Source organism: Cebus imitator, unplaced genomic scaffold, assembly GCF_001604975.1.
Source record: "Cebus imitator isolate Cc_AM_T3 unplaced genomic scaffold, Cebus_imitator-1.0 Scaffold449, whole genome shotgun sequence".
Taxonomy (NCBI): Eukaryota; Metazoa; Chordata; class Mammalia; order Primates; family Cebidae; genus Cebus; species Cebus imitator.
Genome location: NW_016107764.1, coordinates 1,197,984 through 1,208,009, shown reverse-complemented (window position 1 = coordinate 1,208,009; position 10,026 = coordinate 1,197,984). Strand labels below are relative to the sequence as shown.

Here is a 10,026-nt window from a genome sequence, read left to right as displayed (position 1 = left end):
TTCATGTGCACAGAACCCGTGTGCACACGCGTGCACAGTCCTGGGCTGCGGACAACCCCAGCCAAGGGGGCGGTGGGGGATGGGGAGGGCAAGCCTCTTCCCAGGAGCTCAGCAAGGCTCTTCTCAGGAGCCCAGGGCTGCCATCAGGGCTTCGGTGTGGGCCTCCCGGGCAGTGAGAGCGGCCGGGGAACCTCCACTGGCTGGAGAGGGGCGGAGGCTCACCACGCTTGCTCTCCTGCCTTGGGTGTGGCTCTTGGTTCACTGCAGGGAAACAGGCTGAAAGGGGACCCTGGCGGCCCACGGACACACACCCATGTCCCCAGGTTCCTCCCAGGTCTGTTCTCCAGTGGGTTATGGGGAGAGTGCCCGCAGGCAGAGCAGGGAGTGGGAGGCGCCCCAGGTCCCTGAGGAAGGGGTCCCTAGGAGGGTCTCCCCCCGGGGGGGCTGCGGCCTCGGGCAAAGGTCCCTCAGATGTCTCGACACCAGTTCCCTCGTCGGTGACACTGGGCGTCCGGAGTCCCCGCAGGGCCCGTCAGTCCCCAGCCTGGCACTGCCCCACGCGGAGCCCGCGCAGCCTGCCCTGGGGCCCCGCAGCCCGAGACCCGCAGGTGCCAGGCCCGGCCCCGGCCGAGACCCGCCGCCCACGCAGTCCCGCAGGAGCTCGAGCTTCTCGGAGCCCATGAGCCCTGGGCTGAGCGGAGCCCGCTCCCGAAGCGCCTCTGCGCCGGTCCTCCGCCCTCCGCGTGACCTCCATCTCCGTCGTCATCTCCGTGTGCAAAACGGGGAAACCGAGGCCCATCGCTAGGCAGGCTCGCGCGCGCACCCCCAGAGGCCTCTTGGCCCAGCCGGCCGCCGTCCGCGCCGCTTCCGGCTCCGCGCGGGGACCTCTGGGGCGGGTAGTCCACGCGAGCGTCCGGGCCCGGCGGCCATTGGCTGGCGCGGAAAGGGGCGCGCGCGCCGGCGGCGGGAGGGGCCGTCACGTGATGTTTGGGTGCCCGCCCCGCCGTGAGCGCACGGAGCGGCCCGCGAGCCACCAAGGCCCAGGTGAGGCGGCGGTGGGGCTGGGGCCTGGCTGGGGCGGGCGTGGGCGACGAGGGCGAGGCGGTCCGGGCCTGGCGGGGGGCCCGGGGCCCGACGTGGGGCGCGGCGCAGCTGGAAGGGGCTCGCGGGAGGCCCGGCGGGGGGCGGGGCCGCGCCGGGAGGGGGAGGGGGCGGGGCCGCGCCGGGGGCGGATCTGAGGGGCGCCAGGGATCCGGAGCCGCAGCCCCCCAAGAGCTCCCCTTTTCGGGGACCAGCCCGCGGGCATGTGCGCCCCTTGGTGGGTCCTTGCGCGCTCTCCAGACCCCAGATCGGTGGGCTCTTGGCCCGGGCGCCCGGTGCCTGCGCCTGGAGGTCAGCACCGTCCCGGGGACGCCCCAGGGCCTAGTTGTTGGGTGCACGGGATGGTGACCCGCCAGTCAGCGAGGGAGCCCGCCTTCGAGCCGGAGCTGGAGACCCCGCCCCTGGGTGCTTCCTCCTCCACGCCTTGCTGTCCTTTCTCCGAGTTGTAAGATGGTGCTTCCTGGGTACCGGGGACGGGGACATCCCCGCCAGGGGCTTTCAGGTGATGCTGGTCCCGCTGTCCCCGCAGAAACTCTCCAGGGGCACTTCTCCGGCTCTGGAAGCCCCATCTGTGGTGTCCAGTGGGGTAGCCCCGAGGCAGGTGTGGCTGTTTACGTTGACGTTAACATGAAGGGTTCCGGGCCCCCCCCCCCGTCCAGCGTTCAAGTGTCAGACACTCAGTAGCCACACGTGGCTGGTGGCGGCTGTGTTGGTCAGCGCAGGTGGGGGGCACTGCCTGTCACAGAAGTTCTGTGAGCCACCTTGCTGCTCAAAACGGGCCTTGCCCGTGCGTCTGTGCCCCTCATCCCGCCAGGCGCCTTTGCGGCCTTGCCTGGCCCCCTTTCTCTCCTCCCCTGCACACTCGCCTGCTCTTCTTTTAGCTCCCGGCTCCTCCTGGCTTGGTGGCAGCTTCGCTTCTGGCCGGCGTGTCTCAGCTCACCTTTCTGACCACTTGCCTTCCTACAGCGTTTCCTGTTGTGATTGTCACTCGTCTGCTGGTTCTGTTATCTTTAGTGTCTGCGAGGCAGGGATGGGGACTGTTGCTTAGGTTACCCCCCATGTGGACACAGCACTCAGTGGACAGAAAGGTGACATTTGTTAGAACTGGAGTGCTTCCGCTGACTGAACCGCTGCTTTCATAAGGCTTCACCTGATGCGTCACAGGACCTCAGCGGAAAGCTGGTAGCGCAGTCTTTTGTACGCAGCAGCACAGGTCGTGAATGCAGGTGGCTGTGGGAGGCCAGCAAATCCAAGAAGACTTCCTGAAGAAGGTCGAGTTTTGGCAGGGTCACCTGTTTCTCTCCTCCTCTGCTTGCCTGGCCCCATGAGCATCTGGCAGCCTGTGGCTGCTCTGACTCTATCCAAGAACCTTCCCTGGACACTCCCCCTGAGTCTGACCCTCTGCAGGTGCTGGGTCAAGAGCCTAGACTTAGGCTCTCGGTCTAGGGGCTCATGGGCTCATGGGCAGCCAGGTGTCCCTAAGTCCCTTCCACAGCTCCTCGTGGCCTGCAGAGTGAGGCCCCAGGTTTGGCTCCTGCTGGTGGCTCCAGCTGCATCTTCAGCCCGTTTCATGTCCCTGACGGTGCTGTCTTGTTTTCTGCACGCCATGTGGCTTTTCTCACTAGTGTGCCTGTCGATACAGAGGCTTCTGTTTGGTATGCCCTGGGACTCCCGCGTTTTTCTCTCCTGTATGCCTGCGAGCACCTGTGGTATGGACCTCTGCGGTGACACCCTTGTGTCCTGAGTGCCCAGCCCAGCACCTAGAGGAGAATGGGCACCCAGCAGGTTTTGATGAATACATCAACTAGACCCGTAATGCTTCGAGGAGAACATGGTCAGAAGTGCAGCTGGGGAAGTTCACGATGCTGGGGCTTGAGACGGAGTCAGGGAGTCACCTTCCAGCTGGGGAGAAGAGACACACGCCTCCACCATGACTATAGCAAGCCATTGGCAAAGGGGTGGCGGCGTCTGCAGGTGATGACATTAATGATACTAGTCACAACACTCGGGTGCCAGGTGACCAGCGACCTGTGTTCATGACTGAGTTTACTCTCACAGTCACCCTGGGAGGAGGGTGTGTTATCCCCGTTTCCCAGATGAGGAGACTGAGGCACAGAATGGTGAACTTGCTGTGAGTTCCTCAGCTGTTGAGTTCTAGGGCTCCATTCATTAACGCAGACACACGTTTCTTCTGAGGTTGTTGGGCATTTGGTCCCTCTGAATGGTGTTTGGGCCGTGTGAACAGTTGGCTAGGGGCTAGGCTTCCTCCTCCTCCCTTTTTTTTTTGGAGACAAAATTTCACTTGTTGCCCAGGCTGGAGTATAATGGTGCAGTCTCGGCTCACTGCAACCTCCACCTCCTGGGTTCAAGCGATTCTCCTGCCTCAGCCTCCCAAGTAGCTGGGATTACAGGCATGCGCCACGCTGCCCAGCTAATTTTTTATATTTTAAGTAGAGATGGAGTTTTTCCACATTGGCCAGGCTGGTCTTGAACTCCTGACCTTAAGGTGATCCAACCCCGTCGGCCTCCCAAAGTGCTGGGATTACAGGTGTTAGCCACTGTGCCCAGCTCTTTTTTTTTTTTTTTGGAGATAGGAGTGTCTCACTATGTTGCCCGATTTCCCAGGCTGGTCTTGAACTCCTGGCCTTAAGCCATTCTCTGGCTTCAGCCTCCCAAAGTGCTGGGATTCCCAGCATTTGTCACGGTGTCTGGCTCCAGGCTTCTTTTTAATGCACACGGGCGTCTCTGTGGCTACTAGGTTTGTCTGGATAGCGTTATTTGCTGCAGGTAGATTTTGACCTTGTGGCCCAGTCCGGCTGTCAGCCACTGTGTTTTGTGCACCGTCACCAGTAACGGACTCGTGGGGATCCCTCCTCTGATTCCTCTGCTTTCTGCTGAGAGGCTTGGCCCTGTGTAAACATTTGCTGCATCTGTGCGTGGAGGAGTGGTGACCAGTGAGCAGGGAGTTGGAGAGCGCGTGGCCCGTGCCAACTCTCCAGAGGCGACAGCCGCTTGTTCAGTGTGGATGCTTATGTTTGGCCCTGCCCTCTTCTTGGGGCCTCCTCATCCTGTCCCTCTTGGGTGCATTGAGGCAGCTGGGGAAGATCATCCATCATTCTGCCCGCACCCACGGTCCCTAGCGCCTTTCCACGCCTCCCTGTGTGCCGCCCCACCCATGGGGATCTGTGCGTCTGAATGCCCGTCCAGCTGTGGCCGAGGGTCTGGGGTCCAGTGAGCGAAAGATTTGCAGAAGTGAGGGGTAGTGACAGAGCTGACCTTGACCTTGTGCTGTTCTTATTCCACCATGCTTCCTGTTAGTGCTATACTGTGGAGCCATCTAGAAGCTTCCATAGGAAGAGTTTTCATGGTCCAAGTCCCTTGGCAAAGAAGAAGGGCCCTACCAACAATGACAAGCCAGGTGCCTTGAGTAGGTGTCTGAAGATTTGTCATGGGCAGGGTGTCCTCACCCACGGAGTGGAGTTGGGTGGTGTCTCCTGCAGGGGCCTTGTTTCAGGGTGTCCTGCCTGCCATCCAGGTCATTCATCAAAGCCAGCTGTGTCTGTCCTGCCTGGCCTTATCCACTGTGAGATTCTCTCGTCACCCTGAGGCCTGCTGAGTCCAGGATGGGGGTGAAGGTGACTCCGTGTGGGCTTCAGATCCAGACTGTGCTGTACAGGGCCATTCCTTTCTGGCCCTTGGGTAGGTCCTGTTAGGACTTGAACACACTGCAGGCAAGAAGGACAGTCTGCACAGTCTGCTGGGGGTGCTGGCCTGGACAGGGTCATTGGCAGGTCCCAGTCCCAGCCCCAGCTGTCACAACTGTTGTCCAAGATGCATGGTATTCTGGGATAACGTGCTAAGGCTGTGCCTGGCACGGATGCTGTGGCAAGCAGGTTCAGGCTTTCCTGACCTTGCCCAGGACACTGCTGTGCATCTTACAGAGCAAGATCACAGCAGTCAGCGGTGAGGAGGCGGACAGGGGAACTCACTCAGCTGGGGGTGCGCTTTGAGAGGGCTGGGGTGCGCTTTGGGAGGGCTGGGGGTGCGCTTTGGGAGGGCTGGGGGTGCGCTTTGGGAGCCTTGGTGTTCTGATCAGGATTCTGATCAGAGGCAGAAATGAGAGGTGCTGCTCACCGTTCTGCTGCCTGCCCGTCTGGCGGTCCTGCTCTGCTGCTCTCCCGGAGGACCAGGCTGGAAGCAGCATCACAAACATACATTCCCTGTGAGTTAGACGGTGTTATTAATCACGGCAGTTACTGCACTCATGAAGACCTAATCCTGTCCTTCCCTTCCATCTTGAGATGGCGTTCCGGAGCAGAGTGTGGCAAAGGTTCTCAGGTTTGAAGGAAGCCGTGTATGGAGGTTGGTATTTCTGGTGGAGAGGGGAGATGGGCAGAGCTCATGACTCTCGTTCCCATAGGGCTTGAGGCTATGAGGTTGGGGTCGCATGAACCCCCTGGCGGCTGTGGTTGCCTGTGGATGGGGTCTAGGTGAATGAAGCTAGGGCTTTGGGGCTGTGTGTGCATGCGTGTGTGTGTGCGTGTGTGCGTGCCTGTGCGCATCATGTGTGTGCACATGTGTGTGCGTGCGTGTGTGTGTGCATGCGTGTGCGCATGTGTGTGTCTGGGATATGTGTGTGTGTGTGGGGTGTGTGTGGGATGTGTGTGTGTGCGTGTGCGCGTGTGTGTGCGTGTGTGTGTGCGTATGCGTGCGTGTGTGTGTGTGTGTGTGTGTGTGCACCTGTCCTGAGCCTGACCCTGGCTGTCATCTCTGCGGTGCAGATGGAACCTGTGTGAAGGGAGGCTGGGGATTGGTGGCTGGTAGCGAAGGAGTTGAGTGTGTGGTCTGGGGAAGATGAGGGCAGTGTTCTGAGGGCTTGGGGCATCCAGGCTCCGGTCAGAGAGCCCTGGACAGAGCGGGCCACCTTGGCCGCCCTCCATCCGGACCCATGATCCATTCTGGCCAAGTGTTTGGAAGGGGCATGTTTTAAAAGCAGAAGCCCAGGGTCAGTCTCTCCAACATTAGAAAGAAACAGCAGCCTTCTTCCTGGGCCGGCTGTCCTCGGTGCCAATGAGGAGCTGGGTTCGGTGCTGGGAGTCTCACCTCCTTCCCCCTGCTGCTTACTTGTGGGGAGGCGCTGAAGAGCGTGGCGTGCTGGGAGTGGGTGCGGGAGGCGGGAATTGTGACTGGGGAGGACCGCTGCTTCTGCTGCTTCCTGGTACCCGAGCGTCTGGGCCCCTGTGATTCTGCGTCATGCTGAGGGTGGATCTGGCCGGCCACCCCCTGGCTAAAAGTCTTGCTGGCAGCTCCAGCCTCACTTTCACTTGGCATTTGCATTCCAGCCTCTGGGAAACCTGCTGCGCTGACTTCTCACGCTGCCCCCAGCCTGGCCCTGGGTGTCTTTGCTGGGGCCACCCTTCTGCCTGGAGTGGCCCTGGCCGGTGACCTCCTGGGCTGTGTAAGTCTCTAATCAGGGCCACCATCAGGAGCCAGCCCATCCGCTCATCCTGAGGGCCCGGTGGCTCCTGGGGAGGCGAGGCAGAGCGCGGGCTGCAGGCTTTGGGGAGTGGCTCCGCCGGGCTCCTGCCACGCTGCGTCATGGTCGTTAGTGTTCTCCTCCAGGGCCAGGACCTTGTCCTTTCTGCCTGTGTGGCCCTAGCACAGGACAGTGCACACAGTGGGCACAAGATCGTGAGGGGAGGAGCTGAGCCTCACCTTCAGGCTGCTCAGCCTCTGATGCATGGGCACCCCGCCCCCTCCAGGAGCAGGAAGTGGTGAGGGACAGGAACAGCAGATGCTCCTGTGGGTGGACAGGTCCTGAATTCCCAGAGCAGCCTCCAGGGTGACAACATCACCCAATCTTCTGGAAGGGAGGCCGGGTCACCTGCCCACATCTCTCCTCATGGGGACTTGGTTTCCAGGGCCCTGCGCCCTTCGTGTACCCCCTGTTCTCAGGGCGCAGGCGCAGCCTGGGATGCGGCCAGCAGGGGAGCCTCGGCCGGGCACACAGGGACGCGGACGGGTGTGCTGGCAGCTGGGGTGTGAGGAGTGCTGCGGTGACCCTGTGGGCCATCCCATAGCTCAGAGCTCAGTGGCCTGGTGGCCCTGGTGGCCCTGGTTGGAGCAGGGAGGTGGGAGTCATTTTCTGTCCAACCTGAGAGGTGACGCAGTTTCCAAGCCCAGGAAGCAGGCACAGAACAGAGCTGCAGGAGGAACCAGTCCTGTGGGATCTGGCTGTAGAAAGTGTGGCCTGTCCTTCCCACGCTGCCCCATGGGAAGCGGGCTGAGACTGTGGGGCACTTCTGGGTGACGTGATCTGCTCCTTGGAGTCCCAGGGGCTCTAGTCTCCCTGCCGCCATCACCATCCTCCCTTTACCCAGAGCAGCTCTGACGTGGTCTGTTTCCCGTGGTGTCTTCTGAGGATGATTGTGTTTAGAGAAAAGATAAAGATTCTGTAGCTAGGAATAGTTCTAGAGCTGGTTTCACTGCGCAGTGTACAGATGGGGAGTCAGAGGTCCGAGCTGTCCAGTCCACCCGCCCTGCTGCTGTGCCTGACCCATACCTGGCTTCCAACAGTCTGGCGGGATGGTCTGACAGGCAGGGCGCCTCCCACCTTTCTGTGTATCTGCCCCTGAAGCTGTTATCTTGACACCTTAATCCATGCAAGAGGGTCTGGAGGCCACTGGAGGCTGCAGGCATAAGTGTGGGGCCCACGGGCAGCCTGCAGGCTTCCGCCTTAGCCAGGGCAGGAGGGCCTCCCAACCGAGCAGGGAGTGGAGTCAGACAGCCGGTGTGGGCAGAGCGGTGATTGGATGGGCAGAGAATGTAACCGCATTGGCAAGGTTTTGCTTTTATAATGAAAATCCCCCAGGTTTTAGTAGCCTGAAGCAACAAAGGTGTGTGTCCGTTGGGGACTCACATTTCATTGGCCAGAAGGAACCACGAGGCTCCGACCACAAGAGGACAGGAAGTGCCCCATGCTCCCCGAGGGATGAGAACTGGGCGCCTCGGGTGAGCAGCGTGAGTGATGCCATACCAGCTGTGTAGCCGGCAGCTTGTGCTTTGGGACGGCCACCTCTGCACCTTTGCTGCCTGGGCCTTCCCCTGGCTGTCTTCCTGGGACTCCCTCTCCGCATTAGGAGAGGGTGGACGTCACGCTTCGCCTCCCTCTAGTCCTGATGCTCCAGAAGGTGCTGGTGGAGTGGACGGGCGGGTGCTCGGCGGAGCCAGACTGGGGAGAACGTGGCTTCTGTTCTTTCACGCAGCACCCTCAGGTGTGGCATTTGACATTTCAGGGCCTTTTGGCAAATTAAACTTTTTATTGCGGCCGTTGTAAATTCACATACAGTTGTGAGAAATAATCTGCAGATCCTGAGCTCTTTTCACCCAGTTTCCCCAGTGGTAGCTTTGTGCAGAACTAGGACAACAGCACAGCCAGCAGACTGGCGGATGTGGCCGCCATGCCCGAGGCTGCCGTCACTGAGAGGAGCCCTGTGCTGGTGCCCGTTTCCACCTCCAACGCTTCGTGACCTCCTGGGAGCACCAGGCCGCTCTCTATCCCGTATTGTCGTCACTTGAAGCGAAGTTGTACACGTGGAATCCTGCAGCGTGTGGCATTGGGGACTGGCTTTATCCATTTGCCGTCATTCCCCAGACGGTCCTCAAGGCGGCTGCAGGTGGCGGGAGTGCTTCTTCCCATTGCTGAGGCCTGCTCCACAGTGTGGGTGTCCCCCAGGTTATTCTCATGACCTTCTGCTTTAGTCATTTCGAGCAGTTTAGATGGTCTGATGATGGAAGCATCCAGTAGCAACTGTCCCCATCCCTGGCTGGCCCAGCCCTCATCGCCACAGCGGCCCCTCCTGTGAGTACCTTACACGGTCACGTGCACATAAGGACGTTTCAGTCAGCGATGGATGGCACAGATGAGGGCGGACCTGTAAGATCACACTGGAGCTGACAAATTCCCGTCGCCTAGTGCTGTCCTGGCAGCCATGATGCTGTAGTTCAATGCATTGCTCACGTGGGCGCGGTGACGCGGGTGTGAGCGGACGTGCTGTGCTGCCGGTCATAGAGACGTTCAGCCCGTACGGTTGTATATGCTATGTAATATTCTATAGTAAACGCTTATGTTACTGGTTTATATATTTACTATACTATGCTTTTTATCATTATTTTAGAGCGCACTCTACTTATTAAAAAAGAGCAGGTTGGGCACAGTGGCTCACGCCTGTAATCTCAGTACTTTGGGAGGCTGAGGCGGGGGGATCACCTGAGGTCCGGAGTTTGAGACCAGCCTGACCAACATGGTGAAACCCTGTCTCTACTAAAAAAATAAAAATTAGCGGGGCATGGTGGCACGCACCTGTAATCCCAGCTACTCGGGAGGCTGAGGCAGGAGAATCACTTGAACCCAGGAGGTAGAGGTTGCGGTGAGTTGAGATCACACCATTGTCCTCCAGCTTGGGCAACAAGAGCGAAACTGTCTCAAAAAAAAAAAAGTTGACTGTGAAACAGCCTCAGGCAGGGCCTTCAGGGGGTATTGTCGTGGGATCCTTGGGGATCACTTTGACAGCTGGAAAGCTCTGTGGCCAGCGGTGCCTCCTGCCCGAGTCGTGCTCACACCCACGGGGCTTGTTCTGAGCACTCAGCTGAGCGGGCTGTGCTACCACCCCAGATCCCACACCTGCCGAGGGCGAGCCAGGTGTGCGACGGGGGGTGTGGGTGAGCCGGCACTGGCCTGGCTGCTGTGCACAGCCGGGCACACTGGCCGCTGCAACGGGGCAGCTCCAGGCACTGGCACAGGTGCTGGGTCCGGGCAGGGCTGTGTCTGGACCTGATGTACTGCACACGGCTTCCCCTGTGAGCACCTGGGCCAGATGTACTGCTCACGGCTTCCCCTGTGAGCACCTGGACCAGATGTACTGC

At 60.1% G+C, this 10,026-nt stretch overlaps 1 protein-coding gene across 2 annotated transcripts in view; it reads left to right on the top strand.

Moving 5' to 3' along the window:
• The first annotated feature begins 869 nt into the window (after positions 1-869).
• The window catches only part of TSNARE1 (t-SNARE domain containing 1), a 136,486-nt gene continuing 127,329 nt past the window's right edge, over positions 870-10,026 (top strand). The window contains exon 1 of one of the 2 annotated variants that reach the window (XM_037732496.1): positions 870-1,044. In XM_037732496.1, the coding sequence (XP_037588424.1) occupies positions 984-1,044 (61 nt within the window). In that variant the 5' untranslated portion in view covers positions 870-983. The remainder of the gene's footprint in view (positions 1,045-10,026) is intronic. The other variant, XM_037732495.1, reaches the window with a different exon arrangement.